Here is an 18,020-nt window from a genome sequence, read left to right on the forward strand (position 1 = left end):
TTCCTCCTTGGCACCATGGAATTGGAATTCTGGGAGTCAAATTCCCTTTTCATTCCCACCAAGTTTTCCTCGTGGTTCATTCTGGTTAAATTGAAGCCTGGAAAAATCTGGATCCTTGGGAATGGGATTGCTTAGGGATGGCCTGGAATTAGGGAAAACCTTGGAATGCTGAAATTGCTGCTTTATCCTTGTGGGGATTATTCCATCATCCCGACTTTTCAGATCTGTTATTTTATACTCATTATTCCACATTTTATTGGATTTTGGAGCAGCTGGAAGTTGATTTTTTTTTCCAAGGATATTTAATAATTATCATTGGGGATGTTCCACCTTGAAGAATTCCAGAGTTTTCCGAGGAATATCCCTTCTCCATAGAAAGCTGCCTCCTTTTTTCCCTGCTCCCTGCCAGCATTCTCAGTTAAACCCGAATTTAGGGACTTTGATGTGGAATGAAATCCCATTTAATCCGATTTTTTAAATAATGATAAACGAGCGTGAAAAACATCCCGAGGCTCTGGAGTGACCTTTGAGCTGTGACATGATGGGAACTGAACATTCCCGGAGCTCCAGGCACGGAAATTCCGGGCTTGGGAGTGAGATTGGATGTGGAGATGCCCCTTTTTGGGAGAGCTGGAATTGCTCATGGATGTGACGGCAAATCATGGATTTATTCCCTTTAATTCCCGTTTTTTTTTTGGAGCAGCCTCCAGTGATCCATGTGGTGCTGCCATCCCCAGCGTGGGGGTGGGTTCATTGGTTTATTGAATTGATTGATTTAATTAATATTGATTTAATGAATTGATTTGATTAATTGATTTAATTGAGGCTTTTCTTCTGGAGCAGTGATAATCAGTTTTTAATCTCCTGCCTGAATTCCCTGGAAATTTCACTTTTCTGAGGTAAAAATGGGCTGGAAAGTGAAAAAAAAATCCAAGAGCTCCCAAGGGATTGGGCCCATCCCGGGGTTTTCCACACTGATCCAACTTTTCCTGATGTTTTTTCTCCCCCAGGATTGGATCCTGCATCAGAACAACCCCACCCACCTCGAGAGCTGCCGCAGGCTGCGCCAACAGTAAGGGATCCACTGGGATCCGCTGAGATCCACTGGGAATCCACTGGGAATTGTGGAATGCTGGGGAGGGACCTCAAATCCCAACAGTTCCATCCCCATCCATGGGCAGGGACACCTCACACTATCCCAGGATCCAAATCCATCCAGCCTGGCCTTGGGCACTGCCAGGGATCCAGGGGCAGCCACAGCAAAGCTGGGAATTCCAGCCCAGCCCCTCCCCACCCTCCCAGGCAGCAATTCCTGCACAAGATCCCAGCCCAATCTCCCCTTTCCCAGTGGGAGCCATTCCCTGTGTCCTGTCCCTCCATCCCTTGTCCCCAGTCCCTCTGCAGCTCTCCTGGAGCCCCTGCAGGGACTCTGAATTTTTCCTGGAGTTTTCCCTTCTCTAGAGAAACATTCCCAGCATTCCCAGCCATTGTCCAGAGCAGAATCCTGGAATGTTTTGTGTTGGGAGTGACCTTAAATCCCATCCAGGGACACTTTCCCCTATCCCAGGTGGCTCCAAGGCCTGTCCAGCCCGGCCTTGGACATTCCCAGGGATTTGGGGATTCCCGGGCGCTGTCACTTTCCCTGGATTCTCCCCACATCCAAATGAAAGATTTTGGATTTCAGACACCCCGTGGAGCTCAGTGGGATCCGATCCTGAATCATCCCAAAACCAGAGCTCCCCTTTGGAGTCCTGCGGCTCTGAGCTCTCCCTGGGCCCTTCCCTTTTCCATGGGAACATTCCCAGCTCTCCCAGAGCCTCCAAAATCCTGGAATGGTTTTGGTTGGGAGGAACCTTCAATCCCATCCAGGGACACTTCCCACTATCCCAAATTTCTCCAGTTCCCATCCAACCTCACCTTGGATAAACAGAAATCAACATTTGGTGCTTTTGGAGTCCTAAATGGGAATATTTATTGAAAAATCCTTTTTTTGTTGAGAATTTTGGCTTTTCCAGTGATGTTTTTCCGTTGTCATTGACAGATATCCCGATTGGAATCCTGAGGCTCACTCCTCCAACAGGTACCTCATGCTTTTTAATTCCTCCCCTTAATTACCCACAAATTTAAGCTAATTAATTAATAATAAAACAAATTTTAACATTTTTTATTAATTTTCCAATGAAACCTTGACATTTTTCCAGAAAATAAATCCCATTGCCTCTTTTCCCAACATTCCCGTTTTCTCTCCCTTTTATCCCTTATTAAACTGTGAAGTTCTCCTAAAGGAAATCCCATTCCTCACTTCCCCAAATTCCCCCTTTTCTCTCCCTTTTATTCCTTATAAACTTGGAAATTTTCCAAATAAACTTTGAAATCCTCCAAAAAGAAAACTCATTCCTCACTTTTTTTAGCTTAAACTTGGAAATTTTTCAAAAGGAAATCCCATTCCCCTTTTCCCAACTTAAATTCTGATATCCTCCAGGAGGAAATCCCATTCCTCACTTTTCCCAAATTCCCCCTTTTCCCTCCTCTTTATCCCTTATTAAACTTGGAAATTTTCCAGTTAAACTGTGAAACTCTCCAAGAACAAATCCCATTGCTCACTGTTCCCATTCCTCACTTTTCCCAAGTTGAACTTTGACATTTTCCAAAAGGAAATCCCATTCCTCGCTTTTCCCATTCCTCGCTTTTCCCATTCCTCGCTTTTCCCATTCCTTGCTTTTCCCATTCCTCACTTTTCCCATTCCTCCCTTTCCCCAGATTAAATTCTGAAATCCTCCACGAAGAAATCCCATTGCTCACTTTTCCCAGCTGAAACTCTGAAACCGTCCAGAAGGAAATCCAATCCTCACTTTTCCCAAACTAAACTGAAATCCTCCCAAAGGAAATCCCATTGCTCACTGTTCCATTTCCTCACTGTTCCATTTCCTCACTGTTCCATTTCCTCACTGTTCCATTTCCTCACTGTTCCATTTCCTCACTGTTCCATTTCCTCACTGTTCCATTTCCTCACTGTTCCCAAACTCACTGTTCCCAAACTCACTTTTCCCAAACTCATTCCTGAACCCCTCCAAGAGGAGATCCCAGCTCTGACTCCTTCCAAATCAAACATTGATATTTTCCAAGAACAAATCCCATTTCCTCACTTTTCCTTTTCTCCTTTTTCCCAAACTAACCCCTGAACCGCTCCAAGAGGAGATCCCAGCTCTGACTGTTCCCAGATCAAACATTGATCTTTTCCAAGAACAAATCCCATTTCTCACTGTTCCCATTGCTCACTTTTCCCAAATTAAACTTTGACATTTTCCAAAAGGAAAGGACATTTTCCATTGCTCACTGTTCCATTTCCTCACTGTTCCCACTCCTCCCTTTTCCCCAACTCCCCCCGATCCCGTCCTCGCGGCGATCCAGGCTCTGACTGCTCCCAGATCAAACATTGATATTTTCCAAGAACAAATCCCATTCCTCAATGTTCCCATTGCTCCCTTTTCCCCAACTCCCCTCTGATCCCGTCCTCACGGTGATCCCAGCTCTGACTGCTCCCAGATCAAACACTGATCCTTCCCAAGAACAAATCCCGTTGCTCCCTGTTACCGCTCCTCCCTATTCCCCAACCCGCCCCGATCCCGGCTCTGACTGTTCCCGTCCCGCAGGAATGCCGAGCGCAAGGAGAACCGCACGCCCAAGCACCGCTCCAGCTCCTCCAGCCCCAGCCGGCGCCGCTCGGGCCCGCCCCGCGGCTGCGGCGCTCCGGGGCCGCCGCCGCGCCGCTACCGCTCCCGCTCGCGCAGCCCGCCGCGCTTCCGGCGGCCGCGCAGCCGCAGCCCACGGCACCCGCGCCGGCCCAGCCCCCGGCACCGCTCCCGCTCCCCGCCGCGGCCCCGGCCCCCGCTGCGGGGCAGCCCCCGGCCCCGCCGCTCCTCCAGCGCCGAGCGCGCCGCGCGCCGCTCCAGCCGCTCCGAAGGTTGGCGCCGCACGCGGGGCTGGGAACGCGCGCCGGGCTGCCAGAGGCGCTACCGGGGGTTCGGGGAGGTTGGGAATGCGAGGGGGAAGGTGGGAAGGGATTCCCAAAAGATCCTAAATCAGAATTTTGAGAACGTTGAAAGGGATTCCCAAAAATTTTCCCATTCATTTTGTGCTTTCGAGAGTTTGTAGAGGTTGGAAATCCAAGTGGGAAGTTGGGAAGGGATTCCCAAAAGATCCTAAATCAGAATTTTGGGAATGTTGAAAGGGATTCCCCAAGGTTCTCCCATTGATTTTGTGCTTCCAAGAGTTTTGGGAATTTTGGGAATGCTGAGTAGGATCCCCAAAGGTGTTTCCATTGGTTTTCTGCTTCCAAGAGTTCTTTTTCAAGGTTGGAAATCCAAATAGGAAGTTGGGAAGGGGTTCCCAAAAGATCCTAAATCAGAATTTTGAGAACGTTGAAAGGGATTCCCAAAAATTTTCCCATTCATTTTGTGCTTTCGAGAGTTTGTAGAGGTTGGAAATCCAAGTGGGAAGTTGGGAAGGGATTCCCAAAAGATCCTAAATCAGAATTTTGGGAACGTGAAAGGGATTCCCAAAGATTCTCCCATTGATTCTGTGCTTCCAAGAGTTTTGGGAATTTTGGGAATGCTGAGTAGGATCCCCAAAGGTGTTTCCATTGGTTTTCTGCTTCCAAGAGTTCTTTTTCAAGGTTGGAAATCCAAATAGGAAGTTGGGAAGGGATTCCCAAAAGATCCTAACCATGAATTTTGGGAACGTGAAAGGGATTCTCAAAGATTCTCCCATTGATTCTGTGCTTTCAAGAGTTTTGGGAATTTTGGGAATGCTGAGTGGGATTCCCAAAGGTGTTTCCATTGTTTTTCTGCTTCCAAGAGTTCTTTTTCATGGTTAGAAATCTAAATAGGAAGTTGGGAAGGGACTCCTAAAAGATCCTAACCGTGAATTTTGGGAACGTTGAAAGGGATTCCCAAAAGTTTTCCCATTGATTTTGTGCTTTCAAGAGTGTTTAGAGGTTGGAAATCCAAGTGGGAAGTTGGGAAGGGATCAGATTCCCAAGAGATCCTAAGTGGGAATTTTGGGAACGTGAAAGGGATTCCCAAAGGTTCTCCCATTGATTTTGTGCTTCCAAGAGTTTCTTTTCAAGGTTAGAAATTCATGTGGGAAGTTGGGAAGAGATACCCAAGAGATCCTAAATGGGAATTTTGGGAATGTTGAGTGGGATTCCCAAAGGTTTTTCTTCATCAAAGCTCCATTTTGTGCTTCCAAGACTTTGTTCCGAGGTTGGAAATCCAAGTGGGAAGTTGGGAAGGGATCAGGCAGATTCCCAACAGATCCCAAACTGGAATTTTCTCCCCTCATCCAGCCTCCGTTTTCTGCTTCCAAGAGTTTGTAGGGGTTGGAAATCCAAGTGGGAAGTTGGGAAGAGATTCCCAAGAGATCCCAAATGGGAATTTTGGGAATGCTGAGCGGAATCCCCAGATTTTCTTCCCTCATCCCGACTCCATTTGGTGTTTCCAGGAGGTTTATTCAAGGTTGGAAATTCGAGCAGGAAATTAGGAAGGGTCAGGCAGATTCCCAAGAGATCCTAGATTGGAATTTTGGGAATGCTGAGTGGAATTCCCAAAGTTTTTCCCTCACCCAGGCTCCATTTTGTCCTTCCAGGACTTTTTTCGAGCTTAGAAATCCGAGTGGGAATTTGTGAAGAGGTCAAGCACATTCCCGAGATTATGTTTTTTAGGGATAAACTAAAACTTGGGAAGGAGCCAATCAATAACCAACCTCTGGATTCTCCACAGCAATCCAGCAGCCAGGAAATTAATTAAGGAATAATTAAAAGCAGCCCAGAGCAAGCCAAGGAAGGCAGGAATTAGCAGAAGGCTCCGAGCCAGTAAGTACTGCTGGGTATCTGTGAGAGAGAGGAGCAGGATCCCGAAAGAATTCCCAAAAAAATCCCAAAAATTCCCAGAAAAATTCCCAAAAATTCCCAGAAATTCCAGGGTTTTTTTGTCATTCCTTGCTGTAGGAAAAGAGGTCAGATTTTGGATTTTGGGGATTTTGTGGATCTTGTTGGAGCGCAGACGAAGCGGAGGTTTCTGGATCAGGAAGGTTTTCCCGAGCTCAGGGTTGGGTGACAAAGCCAAAACCAGCAGGAAAACCGGGAAGAACAATTCCTTGGAATACTGCCAGCATTCCCAGGTGGATTTTTCCTCGTTCCCAGACAGGAAGGCAGCTCTGGAGGCCGTGATGAAGACGCTGGGGCCCGGATTTCTGGCCGAGTTCAAGAGGCACAAATCCCTGCAGGCGGCGGTGCAGGAGTCGCTGGCGTCGGGCAGATCCCACGGAATTCCCAGCAGGACGAGCGGGAACGGCAGGAAAACGGTGAAGAGCGTTCCCAAGAGCTCCAGGAAGGAGGGAGAGGCTGGGGCAGGGCCCAGCTCCGGCCAGGAATCCGAGGGGTCGATCCCGAAAAAAGAGAGGGAAGAGGAGGAGGAGGAGTCCAGGAAAAGTCACCCCGCATCCTACAACAGGGTGAGGGGGATTCCCGGGAATTCCTGGGATTGGGGGGATTCCAGACGGGAAGGAACTCAAAGATGATTTATTCTGTAGTTCCCAAGTTGCTCCAGTCCCAATCCAGCATTTCCAGGGATGAAAAAATGCTGGAATTCCAGAAAGATTTATTTCCCAATTCACACAATCTCAAATTGCTCCAATTGCAATCCAGCACTTCCAGGGATAAAAAAATCCTGGAATTCCAGAAAGACCTTTTCCACCATTTCCACAATCCCAAATTGCTCCAATCCCAATCCAGCATTTCCAGGGATGAAAAAATCCTGGAATTCTGCAACCCCACAAAGATTTATTCCATAATTCCCACAAGTGGCTCCAATCCCATTCCAGCCTTTGATTGGACATTTCAAGGGAGGAAAAAATCCTGGAATTCCACCAAGATTTATTCCACAATCCCATTTTGCTCCAATCCCAATCCAGCATTTCCAGGGACATAAAAATCCTGGAATTCTGGAATTTCAGAAGATTTATTCCACAGTCAGACCTTTCCTTGGACATTTCCAGAGATGAAAAAATCCTGGAATTCCATAAAGATTCATTCCACAATTCCCACAATCCCAATCCAGCCTTTCCTTGGATATTTCCAGGGATGAGAAAATCCTGGAATTCCACAAAGATTTATTCCACAATCCCAGCTTCCTCCAATCCAGCCTTTCCAGGGACGAAAAAATCTGGAATTCCAGGAGGATTTATTCCACAATCCCAGTTTGCTCCAATCCCAATCCAGTATTTACAGGGATGAAAAAGTCCTGGAATTCTGGAATCCCACAAAGATCCATTCCACAATTCCCACAAGTGGCTCCGATCCCATTGCAGCCTTTGCTTGGACATTTCAAGGGAGGAAAAAATCCTGGAATTCCACCGAGATTTATTCCACAATCCCATTTTGCTCCAATCCCAATCCAGCATTTCCAGGGAGCAAAAAATCCTGGAATTCTGGAATTCCACAAAGATTCATTCCACAATCCCAATTCAGCCTTTCCTTGGTGATTTCCAGGGAGTTAAAAATCCTGGAATTCCACCAAGATTTATTCCACAATCCTAAATTGCTCCAACCCAATCCAGTTTTTCCTTGTGCACTTCCAGCGATTGAAAAAAATCCTGGAATTCCACAAAGATTTTTTTTCCACCATTCCCACAATCCCAAATTGCTCCAATCCAACATTTCCAGGGACGAAAAAATCCTGGAATTCTGCAATTCCACAAAGATTAATTTCGCAATCCCAGGTTGCTGCAATCCCAATGCAGCATTTTCAGGGATGAAAAAATCCCAGAATTCTCCAACCCCACAAAAATTTCACTCCACAACCCAACCTTCCCTTGGGCGCCTGCAGGGCTGAGAGGGGACTCTCAACTCCCGGAATTCCATCATTTTCCCTGGAATTCTTTGGGAACGCTGTCCCCTTTCCCCCCGCAGCTGCTGCGGGAGGAGCTGCTGAGCTGCGGGACGGTGCTGCAGCTCTCGGAGCTGCCCGACGGCGGCTTCAGCGACCAGGACATCAAACGGCTGGTGCAGCCCTTCGGCAAGGTCAGCGACATCATCGTGCTGCGCTCCCGCAACGAGGTGAGCACGCAGCAACGGCGGGATTCATCCCAGAAATCCGGCCGGGAATGCGGGGTTCATCCCGGAAATCTGGCCGGGAATGCGGGGTTCATCCCGGAAATACGGCCGGGAATGCGGGATTCATCCCAGAAATACGGCCGGGAATGCGGGATTCATCCCAGAAATACGGCCGGGAATGCGGGGTTCGTCCCGGAAATACAGCCCGGAATGCGGGGTTCGTCCCGGAAATACAGCCGGGAATGCGGGGTTCGTCCCGGAAATCCGGCCGGGAATGTGGGATTCATCCCGGAAATACGGCCGGGAATGTGGGATTCGTCCCGGAAATACGGCCGGGAATGCGGGGTTCATCCCGGAAATCTGGCGGGGAATGCGGGGTTCATCCCGGAAATCCAGCCGGGAATGCAGGGTTCGTCCCAGAAATCCGGCCGGGAATGCAGGGTTCGTCCCGGAAATACGGCCGGGAATGCGGGGTTCGTCCCGGAAATCCGGCCGGGAATGCGGGGTTCGTCCCGGAAATACGGCCAGGAATGCGGGGTTCGTCCTGGAAATCCGGACGGGAATGCGGGGTTCGTCCCGGAAATACGGCCAGGAATGCGGGGTTCGTCCCGGAAATACGGCCGGGAATGCGGGATTCATCCTGAAAATCCCAGCCGGGAATGCGGGGTTCATCCCGGAAATCCGGCCGGGAATGCGGGATTCATCCCGGAAATACGGCTGGGAATGCGGGATTCATCCTGAAAATCCCAGCCGGGAATGCGGGATTCATCCTGAAAATCCCAGCCGGGAATGCGGGATGCAGCCGGGAAATCCAGCCGGGAAATCCCGGCCGGGAAATCCAGCTGGGAATGCGGGATCCGGCTGGAAAATCCTGTCTGGGAATGGCGGGAATTTGGGATCTGGCCCCAAATCCCGGCTGGGAACAGTGGGAATTCAGGATTCATCCTGAAAATCCTGGCAAGGAACAGCAGGAATGCGGGATCCGGCCAAAATCCGGGCTGGGAACGGCGGGGAATTAGGGATCCGGCCAAAATCCGGCTGGGATCGGCGGGAATTCTGGATCCATACTGAAAATCCCGGCCAGAATGGCGGGAATTTGGGATTCATCCTGAAACTCCCGGCTGGGAACGGCGGGAATTCGGTATCTGGCCCCAAATCCTGGCCAGGAATGGGGAACCGGGAGAATTCCCGCTCCGGATTCGGGGATTTCGGAGGTGGGGGTGGGGCAGGTTCCCCCTTTTTTCTCTTTTTTCCTTGTTTTTTTTTGTCCTTTTGTTCCCCTTTTCTCCTCATTCCCCCTCTTTTTCCTCATTTTCCAGGTTTTTTTTGTTTTTCTGGTTTGGATTTTTTTTCCTGTTTTTTCCCTTCTTTTCCCTTCTTTTCCCTTCTTTTCCCTTCTTTTCCCTTCTTTTCCCTTCTTTTCCCTTCTTTTCCCTTCTTTTCCCTTCTTTTCCCTTCTTTTCCCTTCTTTTCCCTTCTTTTCCCTTCTTTTCCCTTCTTTTCCCTTCTTTTCCCTTCTTTTCCCTTCTTTTCCCTTCTTTCTTTCCCCCCCTTTTTTCCTCTTTTCCCCCTTTCCCCCTTCCATCCCCTCCCACAATTCCCAAACCCCCGCACAGAATTCCCGCCCTCCCAACCCCCTTTCTCCCCATGGGAACATTCCCGGATTCCCCTGACCCCGGGAATCCCGGAATCCCGGGAATTCCGTCCCTTCCCTCAGGCGTACCTGGAGATGAACTACAAGGAGGCCGTCATGGCCGCCGTCAAGTTCGCCGAGAGCTCCCCCCTGGTGCTCAACGGGAAACGGATCCGGATCAGCGTGGCCGAGAGGGCGCAGGTGGGAAAACGGGAATGCTAGGAATGGCAACGGGAATGGCAACGGGAATGGCAACGGGAATGGCAACGGGAATGCACCGGGAATGGCAACGGGAATGGCAATGGGAATGGCAACGGGAATGTACCGGGAATGCCATGGGAATGAACCGGGAATGTACCGGGAATGGCACCGGGAATGCACCGGGAATGGCAACAGGAATGCGCCGGGAATGGCACCAGGAATGTACCGGGAATGCCGGGGGATCCTGAGTGGGAATGGGGACCAGAAGAGGGAATTGTGAGCGAGAATTCTGACCAGGAATTCCGGGTGGGAATTCTCACTGGGAATTGTGACTGGGAGTGGGAATTGCTGCTGGGAATGCTGAGTGGGAATTCTGGCAAAGAGGAGCTCTGAGCGGGAATTCCGACCGGGAGAGGGAATTCTGAGCGGGAATTCCGACCGGGAATTGCAGCTGGGAATTCCAGATGGGAACTCTGACCAGGAATTCCAGGTGGGAATTCTGACCAAGAAGGGGAATTCTGGGGGGAATCCTGATTGGGAATTGTGACTGGGAGAGGGAACGGTAGCCGGGAATGGTGAGCGGGAATTCTGGCAGAGAGGAACTCTGAGCAGGAATTCCAGCCGGGAATGGGAATTCTGACCGGGAGAGGGAATTCTGAGCAAAAGTTCTGACCAGGAATTACGGGTGGGAATTCTGACCAGGAATTCTGACCGGGAATAGTGACCGGGAGAGGGAATTGCAGCTGGGAATTCTGACTGGGAATTCCAGCCGGGAATTCCAACTGGAAGAGAGAACTGCAATCAGGAATTCCAGCCGGGAATTCTGACCTGGAATTGCAGCTGGGAGAGAGAATTCCAATTGGGAATTCCAGCCGGGAGAGGGAATTGCAGCTGGGAATTCCAGCTGGGAATTCTGACTGGGAATTCCAGCTGAGAGAAGGAATTGCAGCTGGGAGTTCCAGCCAGGAATGGGAATTCCAATTGGGAATTCCAGCCGGGAATTCCAACTGAAAGAGAGAATTGCAATCAGGAATATTAATATTAGAGCCTGTTATGTTAATTAAAACATTAATAACTTCATTAATTGTATAAATATCGTTATATTAATGTTATCTACTAATATTAAAGTTAATATATTTTTGCATGTTAATATTAATTCTTAATATTTGTAATAACTTATTAATAATTATATAGTAAGAGCTGTCATAATAATAATTATTATTTGATAATTATACAAATGTTATAGTTGCAATATCAACATTTTATTATATATTATTAATTTACTATAAATATACATAGTTATAGTTATATACATATTATGTTTTATATTATAGCTTAATACATATTAATATATATTATGCACTAATATATAATTAATATATGTTATATATTAATATATAATTTATATATACATTATTAATAATTAATAGTGGGTAATATTAATTATTTCAAATTATCAATTACCACTATTAGCAGTAATTACTTTTGTTTTTGTATGTTTGTATTAGATATTCATGGATTAATTAAATTGAAACGAAATTAATTTAATTAACAGATACCTCATTATTAATAATTATTATTAACCCCATTTGATGTAATTATATCTGTAAATTCACACAGTTATTAATCGAAATGAGATGTTAATTAACAGTGGACCTAATTCCTATTTGATAGCTCCTTAATTAGCACTGATTAATGATAATTAAGCCCATTAATTGCTCATTAATGAATCCCCATCTTTCCCCTGGCAGGCCAAGAAGCCGGTGAAGAAACGAGTCCTGAACCCCAAAAAAACCCCCACGAGCACCAAGTGAGAGCTCCCGCCGTTAATTACCGTTAATTGCGCTAATTGGGCTTTAATCGGGCTTTAATTGTCATTAATTAGAATTTAATTGAATTTTGGTGTCTTTTTTGTGCCCACAGGAAAACCCCGAGCAGCAGCACCAAGAGCCCCAAAGCCGTGACAGGTGAGGCTGAGCTTCATTAACTCATTAATTGGTAATAATTAACTAATTAATAATTGATTCGATTGATTAATTGGCTTGGTTAATTAATTGGCCTGCGTAATTTTCATTTTCTTGGCTTTTAGTAGGAAATTCTTGGGTTTCAAATGGATTTTCCATCCATTCCTGAGCTCATTAAGCAATTAATAATTAAATAATAATTAATTGTTTACCCAATAATAATTAATTGGCCTAATAACTTTAATTTTCTTGGCTTTGAATAGGAAATTCTTGGGTTTCCTCCGTTCCTGACTTCAGTAGTTAATAATTAATTCTTCATTAATTCTTCATTAATCCACTTAAGTAATTTGTTTGGCTTAATTGATTTTAATTTCCTTGGCTTTCATTAGGAAATTCTTGAGTTTCAAATCGTCCATTTTCATCAAGCCTTAAGCTAATTTAAATAATTAATTATTAGTTATTAATTAATGGGATAATTAAGTCTAATTATTCCATGTAAGTAATTAATTGTCCTAATTAATTTTGGTTTTATTGGCTTTTAACAGGAAATGCTGAGGTTCCAAATCATCGATTTTTCTTCCATTCCTGGGCTCGTTTAATCAATTAATCCCAGTTATTAATTAATCAGCCTAATTAATTAATTGCCTTAATTAATTTTAATTTTCTTGGCTTTTTAATAGGAAATTCTTTGGCTCCAAATCCATTTCCCTCCATTCCCGAGCTCCATTTTGGGATGAATCCCAATTTGGGGATTAATTCAATCCATGAGTTAATTAAGTTAATTAGCATTATTTACCCTAAAAAAAACCCAGAATTTCTTCCTCAAATCCTCTTTTTTTCCCCAAAAATTCAACTTTTCTCCCCAAATTCCAAGATCCACTTTTTTTCCCTAAAATCTGCATTTTTTTTCCCCTCAAAATCCACTTTTGTCCCCCCTAAAATCCACATTTTTTCCCCAAAATCCAAATTTTTCTCTGAATTCCACATTTTCCCCCCTAAAATCCACTTTTTTTCCACCTAAAATTCAGATTTTTTCCCGCAAAAAATCCACATTTTTTCCCTAAAATCCAATTTTTTTCCCCAAAAATTCCCTTTTTTTCCTGGAATCCCTTTGATTTTTCCAGATTTTTCTGGCTCTTGAAGGAGTCACTGATGGGAATTGGGAATTTTGAGATTTTTTGGGAATTTCTGTTTTCCAGGGAAAAAGGAAAAAGTGAAGAAAGTCCCGGGAGAGAAGAAAGTGAAGAAAGCCCCGAGTGCAGAGGGTGAGGGGAAAACGGGGAAAAATTTGGGATAAAAACTTGGGAAAACGGGCAAAAAAAAATTGGGAAAATGGGAAAAGAAATGGGGCGAAAATGGGAAAAAAATGGGAAAAAAAAAGGAAAAAATGTGGAAAAAAAAACTTGGAAAAATGGAGAAAAAAATTGGGGAAAAAGCCTCAGGAAAACTGGGAAAACCTTGGGAAAATGGGAAAAGAAATGGGGGGAAAATGGCAAAAAAACCTTGGAAAAATGGAGAAAAGAATTGGAAAATTTGGAAAAAAACCTCTCAGGAAAATGGGGAAAAACTTGGGAAAATGGGAAAAGGAAAGAGAAATGAAATTCTTGGGAAATGAGAAAAAATGGGAAAAAACAGGGAAAAAATCCTTGGGAAAAAAAACCCAAACAAAAAGTGGGAAAAAAGGGGAAATGTCAGTAAAATGGAAAAAAAATGGGGAAAAAATTGGGGAAAATGGGAAAAGAGAACGGGAAAAATATTGGGAAAATGTGAAAATAAAATAGAAAATAATCTGAAGGAAATGGGGAAAAAATGGGGAAAAAATTGGGAAAATGGGGAAAAAACCTTTGGAAAATGGGAAAAGAAATGTTGGGAAAATGGGAAAAAATCTTTGGAAAATTGAAAAACACTGGAAAAAACCCCTGGGAAATGGGGGAAAAAATCTGGGAAAATGGGGGAAAAAGTGGAGAAATGGGGGAAAAAGTGGGAAAAGGAAACAGGAAAAATTCTTGGGAAAATGGGAAAAATGGGAATAAAACTTTGGGAAAATGGGAAAAAACGTTGGGAAAATGGGAAAAAATGAGGAAAAAAACTTTGGGAAAATAGGGGAAAAAAAGGAAAAATGGGAAAAAATGGGGAAAAATGTCAGGAAAGTGGGAAAAAACGAGGAAAAAATTTTGAGAAAATAGAAAAAAAAAGGAAAGATGGGAAAAAATGGGAAAAAAGTGGGAAAAGGGAATGTTGGTGTTTTCCGGGCAGGAGGCGCTGAGGACCCGCAGGGCCCCGAGGCCGCGCCGGGAGCGGCAGAAGCGGAATCGGAGCCCCCCAATCCCGGGAATTCCAATCCTGAAAATTCCAATCCTGAGAATTCCAAGCCCGGGAATTCCAAACCCGGGAATTCCGACCCTGAAGGAGCCGAGCCCGGAGCGGGGCCTGGAGACGCCGGGAAGGCTCCGGAGGAACCGCGGGAATGCTGCGCCCCAGAGGGTGAGAGACCAAAACCTGGGAAAACGGGAAAAATGGGAATTCTGGGATGGGGAGGGAGCGGGGATGGAGGGGGGGAAAGTGGGAAAAAAATGGGGGAAAAAGGGGAAAAATGGAGAAAAAAGGGAAAAAAAAAGGGAAAAAAAACAGGGAAAAAAAGGGGAAAAATGGGAAAAAAAAACATGGAAAAAAATGGGGAAAAAATGGGAAAAAAAAAGGGAAAAAAATGGAAAAAAAAGGGAAAAAATGGGAAAAAAAAACGGGGAAAAAATAGGAAAAAAATGGGGGGAAAATAGGGAAAAAAGGGGAAAAAATGGGAAAAAAATGGGGAAAAAAGGGAAAAAAATAGGGAAAAAATGGGGAAAAAAATTGGGAGAATGGGAGGAAAAAGTGTGGGTGATGGGAATAAAAAAAGTTGGGAAAATGGGGAAAAACCTTTGGGAAAATGGGAAAAAATTGAAAAAAAAAATGGGGAAAATGGGAAATAAACCACTGGGAAAAAGGGAAAAAATGGGGGAAAAAAAGTTGTGAAAATGGGAAAAGAACTTGGGGAAATGTGTGAAGAAAATGGAATAAACAATTTGGGAGAATGGGAGAAAAAAACTGGGGAAATGGGAATAAAAAGTTGGGAAAATGGGGAAAATCTTTAGGAAAATGGGGGGAAATGGGAAAAAATTAAAAAAAAAATAGTTGGGAAAATGGGGAAAATGGAAAATTAACTTGGGGAAAAGAAACTTGGGAAAATGGAAAGAGAAAATGGGAGAAAGAATTGGGGAAAATGGGGAAAATAAACTTTGGGAAAGTGGGGAAAAAAATGGGAAAATGGAAAAAAAATTGGGAAAATGGGAAAACGAGGACTTGGGAAGATGGGAAAAACCTTGGGGAAAATGGGGGGAAAAAGGGAAAAAACAGGGGGGAAAAAATCAGGAAAACAGGGAAAAAATCTTGGGAAATTGGGAATAAAAGTGGGAAAAAGCCCTTGGGGAAATGGGGATTCCAAGGGGTCCTGGGAATGTGGGAATTTGGGAATTCCCGAGGTTGCAGCTCCTCCTTCTCCCGACGTGCAGAGCTGGCGGCAGGAGAGGAACCCGCGAAGCCCGACGGGAAGGTCAGCGGGGATTTGGGAATTTTGGGAATTCTGGGAATTCTGGGAATTGGGGGATTGTGGAAATTTGGGAATTGTAGGAATTTTGAGGTTTGGAGGGATTTGGGAATTGGGGGAATTTTGGGAATTGGGGGATTGTGGAAGTTTGGGAATTGGGGGAATTCTGGGGATTGGGGGATTTGAGGGAATTTGGGAATTGTGGGGATTTTGAGATTTGGGGGGAATTTGGGAATTGGGGGAATTTTGGGAATTGGGGCATTATGGGAGTTTGGGGATTGGGGGGATTGGGGGAATTGCGGGAGTTGTGGATATTTGAGGATTAGGGGAGTGTTGGAATTTTGGGAATTGGGGGAATTGGAGGAATTGTGGGAATTTTGGGAATTGGGGGAATTTGGGAGTTAGAGGATTGTGGGAATTTCAGGAATTGGGGCTTGGGGGAATTTTTGGAATCGGGGAATTGGAGGAATTTGGGGAATTGGAGGAAATGTGGGAATTGGGGGAATTTGAGAATTGGAAGAATTGTGAAGACTGGAGGAATTTGGGGAATTGGAGGAATTGGGGAATTGTGGGAATTTCGGGAATTGAGGGAATTCCGTGAATTTCAGGAATTGTGGAATTCTGGACATCCCAACCCTTCCCCAATAACCTCCGGCATTCCCCACCTCCATCTTTACCTCAGTCCCATCCCACAACTCCCCCAGAAAATCCCAAAAAAAATCCCCTGGGGCCGGGAACAGCGAGCCCAGGGAGGGGAACAAGAGCGGGGAAAATTCCCCAAAATTCCCAAAATTCCCAAAAATTCCCGGAATTCCGGCAGGACCCCGAGGAGCCGTGCGTGCTGCTGGTGTCCAACCTGCCTGACAGGGAGTGCGGCGAGGACGAGATCGCTGGGCTGGCCAAGCCCTTCGGGGGCCTGCGCGACCTCCTCGTGCTCTCCTCCCACAAAAAGGCAAAGCCCGGGAATTCCGGGGCACCGGGAGGGTTTGGGATCGGGGGAAATGCGGGAATTTGGGGGGATTTTTTTGGGATTTTTTGGGGGATTTTTGGGGATTTTTTTGGGATTTTTTGGGATTTTTTTTGAATTTTTGGTGATTTTTTTTTTAATTTTTTGTGGGGTTTTTTAAATTTTGGGGGGAATTTTTTTTGAATTTTTGGGATTTTTTTGGGGATTTTGTGGGGAGTTGTTTTAGGATTTGGGGGATTTTTTTTTTAATTTGAGGGGGATATTTTTGGAATTTTGGGGGATTTTTTGGGGATTTTTTTGGGATTTTTTTGGGATTTTTGGGGGATTTTTTGGGGATTTTTTGGGGATTTTTTGGGATTTTTTTTTTTAATTTTGGGGGGGTTTTTTTTGAATTTTTGGGATTTTTTTTTTAATTTTTGTGGGGTTTTTTAAAATTTTGGGGGAATTTTTTTGAATTTTTGGGAATTTTTTTTGGGATTTTGTGGGGAGTTGTTTTAGGATTTGAGGGATTTTTTTTGGAATATCGGGGATTTTTTTGATTTTTGAGGGATTTCTAAAGGATTTTTTTAGAATTTTGGGGGGGATTTTGTGGGGAATTGTTTTAGGATTTGGGGGATTTTTTTTTAATTTGAGGGGGATATTTTTGGAATTTTTGAGGGATTTCTGAGGATTTATTCAGAATTTTAGGGGTTTTTTTTTGAATTTTGGAGGATTTTGTGGGACATTCTTGGGACTGTTTGGGAAATTTGGGGAGGAGTTTTTTGGGGCATTTTTGAGGGTTTTTTGGGATTATTTGAGGGCAGTTATTTGGAGGATATTTTGAGAATTTTAAGGGGATTTTTTGGTAATTTTTTGCGGAATTGTTTTAGAATTTTGGGTGGCTTTGAGCGATTTTTTGGCGATTTTAGGTGGGTTTTTTTTAAAACTTGAGGAGATTTTTTTTAATTTAAGGGGGGATTTTTCCTGAAATTTTGGGGAATTTTGGAAGATTTTTTTGGGAATTTTTGGAGGGATTTTTGAGGAATTTGGGGCTGCTTTTCCAGGCGTACCTGGAGATCCCCAGGGCAGCTGCCGAGTCCATGGTGAAGTTCTACAGCAGCTTCCCCATTGCCCTGGATGGGAACGAGCTCCAGATCCAGCCCGAGCCCCGGCACAGCTCCCTGGAGGACGAGGTGAGGCCGGAATTCCCAGGGAATCCCGGAAAAAAATCGGGAATTCGGGAATTCAGGAAAAAATCGGGGATTTTTGGGAGGAATTTGGGGAATTTTAGGGATTTTTTGGCTATTTTGGGGGATTTTTTAAAGAAAAAAATTGGGGCATTTGGGAATTGTGGAGATTGTGGGAATTTGGAAATTGTGGGAATTTTGGGAATTGAGGGGAAAATTCCAGAAAAAAAAATCCCCAATTTCCCGCTTCGAGCAGGATTTGGGATTTAAATTGAATTTTTAACAATTCCTGGTGTTTAAAACCAGGGATTTTTCCTGCTGGGAATTGATCCTGAGAAATATTTGTATGGATTTTGAGATGCTGAATGTTTTAATTATTATCAATGCGTTATT

The 18,020-nt window shown here is 44.8% G+C and overlaps 1 protein-coding gene across 8 annotated transcripts in view; it reads left to right on the forward strand.

Moving 5' to 3' along the window:
- Positions 1-18,020, forward strand: part of ZNF638 (zinc finger protein 638) — a 49,331-nt gene that overhangs the window by 16,836 nt on the left and 14,475 nt on the right. For all 8 annotated transcript variants that reach the window (XM_063401287.1, XM_063401283.1, XM_063401286.1 and 5 more), the window contains exons 3-15: positions 1,011-1,072; positions 2,042-2,080; positions 3,654-3,964; positions 6,203-6,513; positions 7,970-8,116; positions 9,831-9,947; positions 11,699-11,757; positions 11,871-11,914; positions 13,111-13,176; positions 14,168-14,395; positions 15,460-15,500; positions 16,315-16,446; positions 17,505-17,633. In XM_063401287.1, coding sequence (XP_063257357.1) covers positions 1,011-1,072; positions 2,042-2,080; positions 3,654-3,964; positions 6,203-6,513; positions 7,970-8,116; positions 9,831-9,947; positions 11,699-11,757; positions 11,871-11,914; positions 13,111-13,176; positions 14,168-14,395; positions 15,460-15,500; positions 16,315-16,446; positions 17,505-17,633 — 1,686 coding nt within the window. The remainder of the gene's footprint in view (positions 1-1,010; positions 1,073-2,041; positions 2,081-3,653; positions 3,965-6,202; positions 6,514-7,969; positions 8,117-9,830; positions 9,948-11,698; positions 11,758-11,870; positions 11,915-13,110; positions 13,177-14,167; positions 14,396-15,459; positions 15,501-16,314; positions 16,447-17,504; positions 17,634-18,020) is intronic.

Source organism: Prinia subflava, chromosome 7 (genome assembly GCF_021018805.1).
Source record: "Prinia subflava isolate CZ2003 ecotype Zambia chromosome 7, Cam_Psub_1.2, whole genome shotgun sequence".
NCBI classification, from domain to species: domain Eukaryota; kingdom Metazoa; phylum Chordata; class Aves; order Passeriformes; family Cisticolidae; genus Prinia; species Prinia subflava.